This window comes from Ictidomys tridecemlineatus, chromosome 14, assembly GCF_052094955.1.
Source record: "Ictidomys tridecemlineatus isolate mIctTri1 chromosome 14, mIctTri1.hap1, whole genome shotgun sequence".
Classification (NCBI taxonomy): Eukaryota; Metazoa; Chordata; class Mammalia; order Rodentia; family Sciuridae; genus Ictidomys; species Ictidomys tridecemlineatus.
The window spans coordinates 60,414,788-60,432,192 of NC_135490.1; the positions used below are offsets into that span (position 1 = coordinate 60,414,788).

Here is a 17,405-nt window from a genome sequence, read left to right on the forward strand (position 1 = left end):
ATTTAAATAATGAAAACAAAAATGAAAAGCTTAATCTTGTTGATGAAATGGCATGGTCACCTGAAGCCCATGTGACTTGTAAAGTAGTATAATAATTTCCCTGCACAATGTAGAGCCTGTATAGTTCTGACCCAGTGGCTCATTGTGCCGTCTACCCTGTGTAAGACTATGTAAAACTCAAGGAGTTGTCTGAAAGAGCCAGGTAAGCATCGCTATGAAGATGAAATGAGAAGGGGGACCACCAGCCTGCTAGCTCTCTAGAAATGAATGGTTTTCTACTTAATGTATCAGTTTATAGAAGAGAAAGATAAGTCATTTAAGGTAATTGGTTTACTTTTTAGAGATCAGGAGTAAAAGTATACTTTTTTTTTTCAAACTTGGGACTGTATATTCTTTGCTTAATGAAAATGGCTTTTCCCCCTGCTTATAAACATAGATTGTAGAAAATAGGATAGGCCAGATGAAGATGAAGTAACAACCTGGAAATCTCAGTGCCCGACAGCAACAAGTATCAATCTCTCTTTCCTGCTATGTGGTTGTCATTTATCAACTAGGTGCTTGGCTTACCAGAAGCAGCTGGAACAGTTATTCCACCCAAATCTGTGAGCTCTCATGGCAGAGGAGAAAGAAGTGAAGTCTGGAAGAGTGTAATGCAAGAAATAAATACTCTGTCCTAGTACTAAGAAGTCCCTGACAGTTCATTGGTGAGAATTAGTCACATAACACTACCTAAGTACAAAGGGACATGGAAGTGCAATCAGACTTTTAAAACAGAGAGCCAGAAATATTTGGTGAATCACTTATATGTAAATTACAGTAACCTACCAGTGTATTGGGGGAAAATTTCAAATATTTGGTAAGCTGCCTTCCAGATGCTTTTGTTTGAACATAGAGGTTGTAAACAGAGATTTATACTTGCTTTTTGCCCCTAAGTGTTAGCTAAAGGAGCTCTTTCCCATTCTCTTAAAATAAAAATGTATCATTCTCTTTGGTGGTTGCATTAGGTTTCATACCATAATTTATTTGATCAATCAGCAAATTAGGCTTTTACAGTTACTTTACTACTATAAGCAAAGTTGTGATGAACATTTTAGCCCATATCTAGGGGTTTTACGAATGATTATTCTATTTAAAACCAGTGGAATTTTACATGACATTATATAAATATTTTTAGTTCTTGTAAAAATTGCAAGGTATTCTACATGCGGAATGTACTAACTTAATCTTACCACTTCAAGTGAATGAAAACTTCTATTTCTTTATGCCTTTGCCAACTCTAAATAGATTCAGTATTTTCCATTTTAATAGGCAGCAGTAATATCTCATTTTAATTTTCATTGTGGGTGGGGTTGAGTGACTTTTCCTAGGTTAGTTTTCCATAATCCACTCTAGTACCTTGATCATTTTTCTTTGGAATGTTGATCCCTCATTGATTTCAGGGTGTTCTTTGTATGTTAAGAACTAGTCTTGATAGTTGAGTCAGTTCACACTGGTACTGCATGTTGACCAGCATCTATTTCTATTAAGTGTAAAATATATTCAAATTCTCCTTTCATTTTAATATCAAAACACTTTGTTGTGATGCAAGTATTTTGTAAACGTATTTTGTATTTATCCTTGTTTGTGGCATCTTTTGCTCTATTGGATTTTAAAATTTTAATTTTAATTCAGTCTTTATGACTTTTGACTTTTATGCCATGCAGGAAATCATCCCACATTCCAATATTCCAAAAATGTTCACCCATGCTTTCTTATGGTACTTTAGTGGCTTCATTTATTATAGTTTAATATTTTGTCTGCCTATGGTTTGTTTTGCTGACTCTGGGGTAATTATAGTGAATGTGCTTGTCCCCCCATCCAGGGGAGATATTTTCCAAGACCCCCAGTAGATGCCTGAAGTGATAGACAGTACTGAATCTGTATATAAGCACTGTCACTATTGGGACAGTTGGTCTGACAACCAAGACAGCTACTAAGTGACTAAAGGCAGGTAGTGTATACAGAACGGATATAATGGAAAAACAAAAATGTGCTAAGTATGTGAATAATTAATTCAGTGATGCATATAGTTAAGCTTAAAATACAATGTAGATATCTCATGAGCTCCAGACCTGAACAGTAAGTCACTTTGGGGATATATTTACTCAAGAACACTTGAGTTAGATGGTTCATGCTCAGGGCAGACAGAGCCAGATGGCAATAGCTCTCATCCCACAACTCAGGAGGGTTCATAATTTAAAACCTAAATTTTTTTTCCTGCAAGTTTTCATGCAGTGTTTTTGGACAAGTAACCAAAGCTATAGAAAGTGAAACCTCTGGTAAGGGGAGGTGGGGGGACTACGGCCTTAAGGAAAAATAATACAGGGTTGAGGTGTAGCTCATTATTCTCATTAAAAATCACCTTGTGGAATCCTTGAAACTAATTGTGATATACTATAGAAGGAGCTTCATGTTGAAATGAAATCTGAGATTTATCTGAATTCACTTTTGACTTTGGTAATGATTTTCTGTACTTAAAATGGTTCTCTTTTTCTTTCTTTCTTTTTTCTTTTTCTTTTTTTTTTGTTTACATAACACACAAGTTTATGATTTATCTTTCTTCATGATTAGCAAAATTCTTGTAGCTTCCTCTTCCTTTTCCTGGTCTAAAAATGATGACATTTTTCAGAGTTCTTGTTTCTCCATCTTGTGCTTTTTGCATGGTTTTACTTATGCCTCCAGCTTTAGGTATAATTTATGCCTAAGATGTGAAAAGTGGTTCACTCTTTGGGTCTGGAGTTCATGAGGTATACATGTTGCATTATTTAACTCTAAAGTTATACTTAACTTTATGCATCACTGAGTTAATTATTCACATATTTAGCCAAGTTTTATCTTGCTCTGTTCAATTTTCTTTCTATCTCCTTCCCTCATTCCTCCTTCCCTCTTTCTGTTGATTTCAGGATGCTCTTTGTATATGAGGGACCAAGGTGATAATCATTCATTAAATATCAGTACAGCATCCCAAACTGCCCATTTTGCCTAGATTTCACTCTATTACTTGTCTAATTCCAAAATATGGATGCAAGATATTAGTTCTCTACTCCTTAAATTTTATATCAAGGTTAATCATGAATTTCTGTTCATCCTGCTTCATCCTCGTCTTCTTGCCACAGTTCTTTACTGCATATACATCCTAAACCTTCTAGTTCAACTCACCTTAATTTCCCCTCTGAATTATTGTCCTAGTCTACGACTAGCTTTGCCTATTCCTCCCTAAATTGTTGTCCACAATTCTTTATTTTTTTTAAGCACATTCTTCTCAGATGAGGTTTCAAATGTTTTCATGTCAGAAAGGTAAGAAAGTTATCTCTTCTTATTTCTGGAGGTTTGGTGGGGGTCGGGGGGTGGAGGAAGACTCCAAGTCCAGTCTGACATGCTAAGTTTAAAGTACCTCTGAAGGACACAAAAGTAGATATTGAGTCAGCATCTTCATAGAAGAGGTAGAAGCTCAGGAGCGTTAGTGAACTAAAGATGTCAGTGTGGGAATGTTCTGTGGTAGACACACAAGTCTGGATGAGATCATGCAGGAAGACATTGTGGGATGAGCTGTGAAGAAGGGGCTGTCCCAGAGACCTGCAGAAGTAGAACAGTTGATGTTTCAACAGAAAAAAAAGGAGCCAACGAAAGAGACAGAGCAGAAAAGGGCCAGAGAGCAGGACAGAGTTATTGGTATTATACAAACAGGACAAGAACCATTTGGAGAACACTCACTCATTATGTCCAAAAGTCAAGTAGGACTTGGCCTCACCAAGGACAACTTGACCTCACCATTTCCGTGAACTGATGGAGTGGAAGCCATATTAAGATTTGGTGAGAGAGGCCACTATTCAGTGAAGAATTCAAGAATTCAAGATTTCTGACAATGAAGGGGGAAAGGAATTTCATGTAGCTTATTTTTTTAAGATGGCATGATTTTTAACATGTTTGGATATTTAGTTTATTTAATGCTCAGTTATGTTTTAACTATAAATCACATGGTTAATAATGTCCACCTCATCAAGGAGTCGAAGATGAGAAAAGGCCTAGAGTATTCTGACACACAGTGGGCCACCCGTATAAATAAAATTCGGATCTCTTTCCCTTTCTTCCTTTCTCCTGTTTCCCTACCACAGTTCCAGGGAGCCTACCATCCTTTTTAAGAGTAAAACCATTTTCTTTGGCCTCGATAGAAGTATGCTTTTGTGTCTCTTACTAGTCTTTAATGTGTTCAGTATCTCTTATAGTTGTTTCCTTGGTTGCTGGGCAAATTCTACTACGAATGTCTTAGATTATATGGTATTATCTCAGCTAATTAAATAGAAGTGCATTTTCAGTTCAACAGTTTGAGAGCAGATCTGTCACCTGCTTTAGAAAACATGTTTAGCATCACCTGGCCCGTGTCACACAAGGGGCAGTTAATGAGGCATCAGGTTTTATCTGTACCGGGGAAGGCCAGGGAAACGGGCAGCGAGCATGCCTTTGCGAGATGCCCTGTGTGTCTACACAAAGAACTTTCGTTTGGAGTAAGTAATGGCAGTCTGAGTCACACTGTTATCCCTAATCAATATTTTGGACAGAACACAAAAGGCTCTGTGAGCTCCTGTATCTGAACCACGGATACAGAGAAATTATCCATACAAGACTTTAGAGTCTGAACAGGATTGTTTTGAAGTTGTGTTATTATATCAAGCATGATGATTTTTTTCTTTCTTTACAGTGTATATTTTTTTCTTCTTTCATGGTGGCTTTGTGTCTGTGATCTGAAAGGAACCTTGTGTGGTGTGTACAGTAATCAAAGGGAAGGAAAAAGAATGAGAAGACAGCCTTTTTAGCCTTTTTTTTTTTTAAGCACCATTAACTCAGAGGCATGTACCTGGAATGCAGATGCACTTTGCTGATTTCGTTTGGATAATGCTGTAAGCTGGTCTCTGATAATTGCCTTCTGTAATTGGAACAAATTTATAATTATGCTAATTTCTTCCTAACCACCCAATAGATGGAAGCCGAGCTAATCCATATCTGTCCCTGCATTTTCCTGGTAGATCATTACATGATTAGCCTTTCACTGTGGCTGGCGGAGACATTCTTATTCTTTCTTATTTGATTTCTCAGATGGTGTGTATATCTCTGTGTAAGCGATACATGTCCGTGTTTCGTTATCTAATTGTGTGAAACGTAGAAGTCAGCTTTGAAAACTGGCTTTCGTATGAATATTTAGAACCCTTCAGGCTTTAATCCTTAGTAAAATGGCTATTTTCTCAGCACTTGAATATATATTGTATGTTAACAAGCAGCAACAAAAAAGTGGTAACTGTTAATTAATATCCCCTCTCCACCACTTCAAAACCTTATTTACATACCTGAGATGATGGGCAAATGTTAGTATAGAAACGGATTTGAGTCCCTCTGAGGGGGCTGGGGTCTAGCCCAGTGGTGGAGTGCTCGCCCAGCATGGGCAAAGCCCTGGTTCAATCCCCAGTCCCTCCAAACTACAGAATGCCTGTGAAAGCTAGTCATGGAGTTTTACTAGAGTTCCTCCCACCCAGAAACAATGCTCTGGATGAAATGGCAGATTCGGAGCATTCAGGACATGAAGCCTGGGAAGCATCATCTTAAGGGCTGCTTCATCAGAGATTCAAACGCAGAATTCTCTCCTCCCTCGCAGATGGGAATGAGCAAAGGTAGAATTAGCTGAAAAGCAAGATCTGTCACAGTTTGGGAAACACAGCCAGAAAGCAGATGACAGCCTCTCCTCTGCCTTACACATCATCTTCTGATTGCTACCTCTCCCCGTTCTCGTATTCGTGCTTCATCTGTGTCGTGTTCTCCTCTCCTCTGATCATCATTCTTGGGAACGCTGTACATTAAAGTGAACACGTTTCATTCTTCACTCGTGACAACGTTACAGTCTCGGTAAACAGTAGATGAGGATGTTCACTTTCCCAGAGCCCATTTGCTTGTCAAAATAAATTTTAAAGAATAGCGTGAGGCTGCACCTGACTTTCATAACTGAAGCAGGGAAGTTAAAGGACAGCGCTGATCTGAGGAGAGGCACACCGCGTCGGAACCTCACGCTCCACAGTCAGGATTCGGACTTGCACAGAGTTACTCCTGTCTGTCATCTCACTCAGCACCAGGGAGTGTGCGGTTCTGGCTGTGATCATCAGGTTTCTGCCACTTGCCTGGTTCTGCTGTGGTGGCTTCACAATTAAGCTGAATTCCTGCTTCCTTTTGTGATGCATAATCAGATAAGTGGAGCTAAATTGAAGAAAACTGCAGTGTAGGGGGCTTTAAAATCAATCCATACAGTCGAGAAAGAAAAGCCGATGAAAGGGGAAACGCCATAATGCTGTTATAAATAACCCGAAGGAAATATTATCCGGGAGAGAAGGGAGGACAGGTGACATCTACTCTGAAAGTGGCATAGCAAGTAACAAACCTAAACTAACACTAGAAGATAATGTGCTTCATTATGAGCAGAGGAATGTCACTCCATGTGACAGTTAAGTCCTGGTTAAGACACATGTGACAATGCCAAGTCAAATCATGGGAATGGCTGAGGGGCAGCCCTTTGTGTGGTCACTAGGGGGCTTAAGAAAATGACTAATGCCTCCTGCTAGAAAAGATATTTGAAGGCTCCTAATTCCCCAACTACCATTCCCCACTCAGGTAGCCTTAGGTAAATCATGTCATGCATAAATTGGGAAAAATAGGTTTCTTTTGCCTACTTTGTTGTGAGGATCAGACAAGAAAGTATAGATACTGATGTGTCCACTGGCAAGGCTAAAGGTAGTGACAAGTTATCTCTGCTGTTTCCTCGTCTTTTCCTCATGCTAACAAAATGGCTACCACATCTTCAGAATTGCATTTATATCCAATACCAACAGAAGAACAGAAATATATGTCCATTTTTCTGAAAAGAGCAATGCATTCTTTTAAGTCACCCCCTTGACTTGGATACAGTTTGTCTTGTGAAATATTTTAGGACTGCAGGCTGTATCTTCACAGCAAAATCTCATGGACTATTTGCTTCTCTCATTTCTCCTCTTTGCCAGAAAGGCAAAATAAAATACTGCATAACTTTGAGAAGGCTGGCGTGATGTTTTATGAGCACTACATAGACACATGTTACATTTGAGTAGTGTTTTAATGTCAGGATAATTCAGTCACTTTCTGAGCTTCCTGTCACGTTAGTATACCCCCAACTACAAGGTTTGTGTTCAATTGAGAGCTCTCCTCTAATGTGTTATGTGAGACAATGCACATATTCGACAATGTTGCTTTTGTTAGGGAGGATTTTTTCCCATTGTTCCTTAGGAATCATTATAAAAGTCAAAACTGTACTTCTAGAATTATCTTCAATGGTGATAAACCTCTATATTTCAGTGTAATTCTGCAATGAGTGTGTGGTCAGCACCCAAACCTGGCAATCGATACTATGACTAAGGATGATGGTTAAAAGGAAGAACAAAACTTAGCTTTGGATCCAAATTCTGTCTCTACTATTAAAAAAAAATACACACACATATACACACACACACATATATATATATGCATACTAATATATATATTATATATACATTACACATATTTTATATATATGTTATATATATATATATGATATATATCATATATATATTTGACTTTGGTCAAAGTACTTAAATCTCTGATTATTTATCCATAAATTGGGAGTGTTAATAATGGTAGATACTCATAGAGATATTTTAACACTCAAATCAGTTAGCTCATGCGGTGCTTTAAAGAATACATGGCATGTGGTAAACACTCAAGAAATGCCAGATCTTATGTTATCAGACTGGGAGTCGATCCATTTGATCAGAACTCACAGTGTGACTTAAGGTAAATGATACATTTTCCTAGGGTGTGGAAGGTCAGAGGATCCCTCTCAGTCCCTGTGGTATCCTGTCTTAACTCAGCTTGGCCCACTCTGCCTCTACCCCTCTATCCCTGAGTGCATCTCAGTTTAGATGCCCAAGAGCCAGAACGATATGTTAACCTGCCCTCTGTTCCTCTAAATCAATCCCATCATACTTGATCTTGGCAACTTTGTAACCTCACAAGAGGTTTGAGAGGTAGTGTGAGAAGTGACCACACTGTGGACTGCTGAGGTCTCCTGGCCATACCTACATGGCCTTGTATCTCTACCCTGTCCCAGGAAACAAGGCTGCTTTCCCAAGTCATCCTTGACAGTAGTGTGGGGAAAAAAATTTTTCCTCATATATTTTGAGTGAATAAATGAAATTCTATAAGAAATTCATATCCACACGTGGCTATTATGATATACTAGCAGTTTCCAGAAAGCATTTAAGAATAACTAGACAACAAACATCACTCCTCTAGGTCATGTCTGTATTTAAAATGATTATACTACAAGTGTCACTCTTTCAGATCATATCTTTGTATGCTTAACTCTCTGACCTAAAGCAAATAATATATCCCCCTCCCTTGGCCTGCAAGCAAGATTTTTTGTTCATGTTCTGAAGGAACTTGTCAATGAGTAGGGCAGTAAGAAAAGGATCACAATGTGTATAAGAATTTTGAAGCTTCAAAAGTCATAATGCTGAGATTGCATCTGTAATCCATCTAAGCAATTCCATTTGACCTTGAGTCTGGCAGATTCCAAGAAAGAGGAACTGGAATTGAGGGATAGGAGCACTAAGTATGTAACATCAATGCATGGTCCATATGGGTACTTGCTAGGGGACCCAAAGGTTGATACTATCTAGAATTCAAAGGTCCAGGGCTTGGAATTCTGCATGGGAGGAGAACTGGCCTATTAATTGGCTTTCTCTTCCTTCTAAACTGGATGGTTTTATGTTTGCTGTTTTTTTAATTTTTTTTCCATTTATAAGGCTTAATAATACAACTACCTTTTTCATTCTTTTATGGAATATTAAGAATTAGAACAGGAACATGAGAATTCTTTGTTGGGGGTGGGGATACTGTGGATTTAACCCATGGCCACTCCACAGCTGAAATATATCCCTAGCCCTTTTAGTTTTTTTTATTTTGAGACAGAGTCTTGCCAAGTTGCTGAGGCTGGCTACAAACTTGGGATCCTCCTGTTTTAGCCTCTAGGGTTGCTGGGATTATGGGTATGTGCCACCGTATGAGAACATGAGAACTCTGGCATGCTATCATGGCAGTAAACATTTAGGTGTAGTGTTTATGTACGTTCATCGGTAGATGTGATTGATCAAAGGTCAGAAAGAGTGAAGCACAGTTACCATACATACTAACAACCCATAGGTAACCCTGGTCTCAAGTAAGATGATCTTTCTCAAAGCACCTATCTCTGTGCTCCTGCCAAAGGAGTCTCCTCCCCATCTCATGACATGGTGCTGCCTGTTGCTGAGGAAAACCTCTAGCTCACCAATTACATACCTTCTGTGCCCAGTTAACCAGAATGACTCATCAGGAACCTGCTATCTGGCTTGAAATCTAATTGTCTTCGATAGTCTGTGTTTCCAGATTTGTTTATAAACTGGAAAAATCTACAAATTGCAGACCATCTGTACATAACACTATGCTAATGATGCAGGCATCCTGAAAATGCATAAACTCATTACCTCAAAGTAACTAGTTTCCTCACATATACCTAACTGTGATTATCCATCCGAGCCCAGCATAGGGAATCTTGATGAAGAATTGTTTCTCTGAGGGGTGAATGTCTCCAACAACCTTCAGAAACATTCTTCTTCTCTGTCAGGAGAGAGGACCCATTAGCCTGAGGTCATTTGGATCAGTGATACAGAGGTCTGTTAGCCTCAATGTGGTCAATGTATTGATCCCATAATGCTAATTAGAAAATTTGTATTGCTTTTGTTAAGAGCTTAATTAGGGATTTCCAGTGTTGGCAACCTCTTGTAAAATAATTTCTGGATTCAGCGTCTCTGCACACCCTGATAATACTTGCAGAATACTGTGTACAGGTCAAAAGTTGCTTGATACCTGCCAGTCACTTCCATGAGAAAGACATGAGAGTAATCAATAACACCTCTGAACCAGAACATTCTGAAATGGGTGATGCCAATAATGGAAATGAATTAACTTCAGGGAAGGGCATTGAGATTCTCTTGGTGATTGTGCTCACGAGGGAACAGAAAGCTGCTGCATCGTGGGTTTTCATGGAGAAGGCAGGCAAATCAACATCTGACTCATGAACATGCTTTATTTGGTCCTCACATTATATTTTATAAGGCCTGAGCCATCAGGCTTGAATTGAGAAATATTACATTAAAAACACACACCTTTGGCTTCTTGTGAAAAATAGAAACTCTGGCCCCACTAGACCTGCACTTTCCCACGGTGGCGACGCTTGTTCTCTGACCAATGCTAACACATTTTCACAGGTCTTATGGTCTACATTTCGCCTAAGTCACCCCTCTCCCATAATTCCTGACACCGAGGCTAAGTATTTCATAAATTTGAAGACCAGCATGATGCATTAAAAACCAAAATGATTCTTGAGCAAAAATGAGTTCATTGTCATTTTTCATTGTGTGCTATCCTTTAAAAAAAAAAAAGAAAGACCTATGCTCTGTCTAAAGTGGGAATGCAAAAGGAGACAGAAAGTGCCACACTTTTTTAAGAAAAATGAGCATGAGCTCATTCCCCTGTGGAAATGAAGAATAGTCTCTTGTCTTTAATATGCAGACAATGCACATGACTATCTCGCACACTGTGCCACCTCACTAATTTATATCACCTTCCTGGCCACCAGGAATACTAGAATTTGCAACTGCTGGTGTAGAGAATGTGAGCATGAATACAGACAGACACACACACGCACACACACACACACACACACACGTGTTTGTGTGTGTGTGCATGTCTGTGTGTGTGTCTTATTTATTACACTATTCTATATTAGGAGCCCTTAGCTCATCAGAAATGTTTTAAAGATTCTCTAAGTGACAAAAGCATAAATCTAAGTACAATTTGTCACTTTTATAAGCTCTGAAAATACCAAACTGATTTCCTCATAAAGATCCTGCCATCAGTTAAATGGATAAACCATTAGGTTACAAATAAAAAACAGCTCCATAGTTAGGACTCTACTAATGTGCTGATTGTTCATAGACATCGCTGGGTGGATGGACCTCAGTTGTGACATTATGAACACCGAGTATACCAGAATATAATATGGAAACCTAGTAGCAAGCCACAGAGTGTGCCCATAGTATTGTGGATGAGAGAGGGGTAGGCTGTAGAGCAGGGCCGGCTCACATAGCAGCATAGGCTGTGAACTGAGCATCTCTAGGGGCATCAGATGTATACAGAGAAGGTGTGCCTCCTCTTCTCTGGATTTACACAAACTGGGTACCTCGGAGTGGCCCAGCTTAGGCAGCTTTGGTCCCTCCCATCTGCAGCTCAGAAAGCCTCATAACTGCATCAGGCTTAAAGTCTTTCCTTGTTTATTCATTTTTGATTTGGGGCTTTCAGATAAATTTTGAATTTAAGAAACTTTCAATGGCTAAATATGAATTTGAAAATTCCTGTGCTACATGAGAAACAAAAGGGTGTTTTGTGGGGGGCTTACAGTGGGGTGTTTTGTTTTTTGTTTTTGTTTGTTTGTTTGTTTCAGATTACAAAATCTTTTCCTTAAAAATTGTGCTCTATATGTGTAGTAAGAATTGTAATGCATTCTGCTGTCGGGTATTTAAAAAAATAAAATCAATTAAAAAAAAAAAAAGCTTTTCCTTAAAAGTGCCACAATCAACTACTCGGAAGAACAATTAGCTCTACTTACGATCTCTATGAACATAATGTGTTTCTTGCTATCTTTTAAGCATGTATGTGTTTGTGATCGTATTTTGTTTTACAAATTTGAGGTCACACTAAACATACAATTTTCTATTTTGACTCTTGTGTTTTATCAGCATTTTCTGTGTTTTCACTTGTTGAAATCATAATTTTAATGCCTGTATAATGCTATCATATTGGTAGATTGTGAATTGCTGAAACAAAACCTGATTCTTTGGTGTGCCACTTTGGCATGCTTCATTTGCTTTCTTCCTTTCTTTTTTCCTTTCTTCCTCCCTCTCCTCCTTTCTCCTTTCCTACCCCAAATAATTGAATTTGGTGAAATCCTCATTTGCATTTCTACTGCTTTCTTTTGGTAAATTCCTAAGTTCCTAGTGGCAAAAAATATGATAAGTAATAGGTATCGTGATGTAATAGGTATTACTATCTTCAAGGTGGAGATGAGTATTAGGAAAACTGTGAAAGCAAAGTGGGTGCGTAGAAGGGGCTTCCTTTTCTAGAAAGGGCTCCATATCTGATCTGAGCCCTGAGTAGGAAGTGGGAGAAGCCTGGGGAATGCCCGTGGGAAAGGTCTTCTGGGCAAAGAGATCAGCAGGTCTCAAGGCCCTGAGGTTGGAACTTGCTTTGAATTTTCTTGAAGAGAAAGGAATCCGGTAGGTAGGGCTTCACTGGAGTGTGCCTGGAGTTCCTAGAAGGATCTGAGGTGGACATCTGATAGGGAGGGGGGCTGGACACAAAGGACTTTAATGAGGCTTGGGAAGAATTTGAGTCCATCGAAGGATTTCTAGCTAGAAAGTGGCATTCCTGGATCCCTTGGTGGTGAATCGGGTGGAGGCAGGAATGGAAGCCACAGACGGATCAGTTAATAAAGATATAATGGTTGTGCAGTCGTAGCTGAAGTAGCCTTTGTCTTCTCTCCAAGCAAAAATCAAAGAAACTAGGAAAACAAGAAAGTGTGGAGAGGGGTGGTAGCGATGTAGTATACCCTTTGCTTTTTTCTTAGGAAGCACCTCTAGGATGTTGTTTAGCTTTTCTGTTATTAGTGGTGTAGAATACTATTCAGTTACTTAATTGTCAAGTAGTTTTGTCGTTATTTTTAATGAAGTGTGTACTCATGTTTACTGGGATGGGATTTTGTCAAGTTAAATGAGTGTTTCAGATGTTCATATTATTCTTACCATATCACTTGTGTGAATCTGTTATTTATCAAATTTCTGGCACATGATTTCCTAGTTTCTTGGCCTAGTTTGCTTCATGCATGGTTAATTTTTCTGTAAGTTTTCAATCCAAAGCCAAATCTCTGCTGGTGACTGTGGCTTTAGTCACCCCTGGGCCCAGATTCCGTTAGGAAAGCTTTCTCTCCTTCCCAGGTGCTGGGACTGTCTTCGTTTCAGTCTCCAAGGCCACTTCCCACAGGACTCTCTGCCTGTCGACTCTCTATGAATAATTTATCTGTGGACCAGTGTCAGACTTCCCCTACTTCCTGGCCAGGTGTTTGGGAAGAATAAAGAAGAACGGCAAGAGGACGGGGAGAGCCTTATACATGCTACAAATAGCAAATCTCGGGAATGAACAATTAGCAATTCCCACCTGGATTTGTGAAGCAGAGGAGAATACAGGTGAAGCGACAGCCCTCAGACCTGTGTGGTTTAGACCTGGTTGTTCTGTCCAGTGACATGGGAGTGGTGCTGACTTTCAGAATCTAATTCTACTGGCCTTACAGGAAGCTTTTCATCTTAGAGGTTGCTGATGGTGTTATTTTCAGGTGAAGACATGGATTTACTTATTAAATGTAAGACTTAGGAGAGAAGGGGGCATTTTGGTTTTGTTCACATCACTTTACGCAGCACTCAGTACAACCGCTGATAGTCAAAGAATTCACATATCTGTCAATAACTAAATGAATGACTCTAAAATACGTAATGGTCGTGAGAATGGAGGACATTGTGTCACAGAGGTGAGTCGACTGTGGACTGTGATCCGTTCCACTGCCCTGTCTTCTCCAGATAGCTGTGCTTCTGGACTCAATGTCATTATTAGTCGCTGCCCCTCCAAGTTGGAACATACTGATGTCCACAGCGATTCTGGTTGCTGCTAGGGAGATATGCTTTTCTGTTTCATGGTCCTGTACCACTTGGCTTTTATAGGTCTCTTTTGTGTTCTCCTGGAGGCCTCAGATCTCCTGTTCTGACTATTTGACTTTATTTCCTTTTTCTCGAGTTGACTTTTCCTGGGTAAATTTGGAGGGTGATGAGTTTTAGTATCTAAACTCATGAATGAAGTGGTATGTGGGGTAAGTATTGAAGGATCATAATAGATTTTCTTGTGATAAGTAAATCCCCTTTTATAAAGACCAACAGGCCATCATTATAACACACTGTTATATAACAGATGCCACTTGTTTACTGGTGGTAAATTAGATTTTTTTTTTACATTTAAATACAAAATTAAATGAAGCATCCTATTCTAAAACCAACTTTCAATTAGCATACCTATTGGGAAGAATGTGACAAAATGCTCCCTGGTGCTTATGTTTTCATATGAGATCTGTTTGGAGTAGTCACTGTCATTACATGCTATGATAAATTAGTCTTTACATGTCTGTTAAGCTATTGTGGCTTACAGATTCTTATAACTAAAGCTAAGCGGTCATGGCCAAAGAAGAAGTATCCAGTGCTGCCAAGATGGCACTGGAGAGTTGAAATGTTACCTAGATTTGGAAGCAAAGGACAAACAGGGAAGGAACAAAGATCACACACAGGAAGCTAATGTGCTTCATGAAATGGGTGCTAAGTTTACTTGACCAAGAATGAGGATTTGGGGAGCAGAAGACTCCCATCTGTCTCTTCCTCAGGTGTCTAAGGAGAGAGAAACTTAGTAAGGATAGGATCCAGGTGGAACTGGAGAGAGTACAATAGGTTCTCCAGGAACAAGCTCTAGAGATTGAAATAAATCAAGAACTAGCCTCTGTTTAGAGAATGGAGGAGATGGTCTCCTCCAGCAGAGAGACCAGGCCTTACATGGTAAGGTGCATAACCCAGAGCTCAATTGTCTGCTGAATCACTGGAGGAACGGTATAACTAATCACCCGAGAAATGGATCTTCAAATCTGGAGAACACTAAGATTTGAATTTAATTTATGTGCCTATCATTACTCGAATCTTGGATTACTTTGGCCTTTATACAGTCTCACATCTTTTTTTAAAACTTGTTTAAATACAAACATATTGACTTAAAATTTTGTTCAATAAATGGCCTCTCAAAACAAAGTATAAATTCAGCATGTGTGTTAGTTCTCTGAGCTCGATTTTGGACCAGTTATTGAAATAGCAGCAGCGGCAACAGCAGCAGCAGCAGTATTGTAATGAAATAAAATGAAATGACCTAATTGCAGTCACCTCTTTTCTCTCTTCCATTGCGTTTTTTAGAAAAATGGGTCAAAGTCAGTAGACTATTTGTGTTCTTTTCCTACTTTCAGTTTATTGAGTATCCATTTCCTGAATAGAACAAGATTTACTAAATAAAAAGGATAAGATATGGAATAAAGAAAACAGTCGTAATTATACCATGAGTTAGGTACATCCCTTTTCTGCACGCCAGAACTAATCGCCTTCTGATTGCAGAAGAGTTATTATTTTTTTTTTAATAACTTATAAACCTTCTTTCCTTCCTGTAGGTGGAATGGCTGAAAAATGAAGAACCCATCGACTCAGAACAAGATGAGAACATTGACACCAGGGCTGACCATAACCTGATCATCAGGCAGGCACGACTCTCTGACTCAGGGAACTATACTTGCATGGCAGCCAACATAGTAGCCAAGAGGAGGAGCCTGTCAGCCACTGTGGTGGTCTATGGTAAGACCAGCCCAAAGGCCAGGAATGGATAGGGAGGGCAGAAGGCAGAAAAGTAGAGAGAGGAGTATTTCACTAAACGTTTCCCTGCTTAGAGCTGAAAGGACCTGGGGGGCTCTCCACTCCAGTGCTGTGTCCTGCCTCCCCCACTTGGCAGGTGAGGAAACCTCCCTCTTGCTATTGATATGCTTGCTGTTCTGCCCAATATTGGACTTCAATTAGATAGTGACATTTCCAGTCTCTCCCTTTAAAAATAGTAATAAAAGTTGTTTGTTTTCTTCCGTTATGCTTATAGTTTAAAAGCATAATGGGCAGCTTCTCCATTCCCAAACCCACCATCCACCCGCCCCCCGCCAATTCCCTCTGCCAGTTGCTTTCTCTCCTGGCATATGAAATCACCAAAAACAAACATTACTATTTGCTGACTATCTCAGGTATTATAGAAAAGAAGTTCCCAGATGTTTAACTAAAGGCATTCCCTTCCATAATAGAAGAGCCTTGGGATTTATATTCAAAGCACTTAAAGTAATAGAAATTCAAATGCTGATATTTTCTTCTTATACTCTGGATTTTTCAAGTGCTTTAGAGATCTTTTGATAAAGTCTTCCTATTTTTTCATAATTTCCCCCACAAAGTACACTCTCTAGATCCTGCCTAATACAGATGAGTAGATTGAGGGGTAGCAGAGGTGAGGCTCAGGCTGTCTCACCAGTCTCTTGGTCCCCAGATGCCCAGCTCACAACACCTGGCACAGTGGCTTGCACATAGTAGGCAATCAGTAAAAACCTCTCTCCTTTTTTTTCTCCCCTCCCCATTTTTGTCTCTCAGTGAATGGAGGCTGGTCTTCCTGGACGGAGTGGTCAGCCTGCAATGTTCGCTGTGGTAGAGGATGGCAGAAACGTTCCCGGACCTGCACCAACCCAGCTCCTCTCAATGGTGGGGCCTTTTGTGAGGGAATGTCAGTGCAGAAAATAACCTGCACTTCTCTTTGTCCTGGTGAGATATACGCAGATTCCCTTTCCCTTCTGATCCACCAACACTATTAAGCTGGTGTGAAGCAATCAATAGAACCTTCCTTTCCAAAGTCACCCTTTCCCAGGATAGAGCCTTTGTCCAAGGTGCTAATGAGGGACTCATTGTAATGGCAACATTGTCAATTCAATACCCCTGTTCAGTGTTTTAGGGCATTTTTTTTTATATATACTCAGATGACTCCATACACTCATTATCAGTAAGCCAAATGCTCTTTGAAGCATTTATACTACCATTGTTTGGTTGGGCTAAGCCACCCCCTTCTCTCCTTGGGTTCTCCCTCTTTGTGGCATGTCTTTGTATAACAGTAAGCAGGGACTAGCTTGTGTTCTTCAAGCACAAAGGATCAGGTACCAAACACTTGACCTTTTATCCATTTTGGCTTTGTATTTATTTATAATACAATTGGCAGGGATCATACACTTCTCACAGCAGTTCATATTTTACCTTGGGTATGTGTTTGCCTTTCTTTGTGAAAAGAGAGAAACCTCATTTACCAAATGTGTCTTTTATCAGTTCTGTTCTCCTCTTCCTGGCTGTTACCCAATTCATACAATGAAAAGTAGATGAAATGGAAGATGGCTTTCTTTATGGAAAGCATATCCTCCCACTGAGAAATAAATTGATCCTGCATCTCATATGCACTACAGAATATTAATTCCAAGGACACGGGACCAGAGCCTAAAATTTCAAACTTGGTTGCACCCAAAG

General features: G+C 39.5%; 1 protein-coding gene across 12 annotated transcripts in view; it reads left to right on the top strand.

Moving 5' to 3' along the window:
• The window catches only part of Unc5d (unc-5 netrin receptor D), a 505,989-nt gene that overhangs the window by 379,953 nt on the left and 108,631 nt on the right, over positions 1 to 17,405 (top strand). For 7 of the 12 annotated variants that reach the window (XM_078031186.1, XM_078031193.1, XM_078031187.1 and 4 more), the window contains exons 5-6: positions 15,485 to 15,665; positions 16,491 to 16,658. In XM_078031186.1, coding sequence (XP_077887312.1) covers positions 15,485 to 15,665; positions 16,491 to 16,658 — 349 coding nt within the window. The remainder of the gene's footprint in view (positions 1 to 15,484; positions 15,666 to 16,490; positions 16,659 to 17,405) is intronic. The other 5 variants (XM_078031192.1, XM_078031194.1, XM_078031196.1 and 2 more) reach the window with 1 other exon arrangement.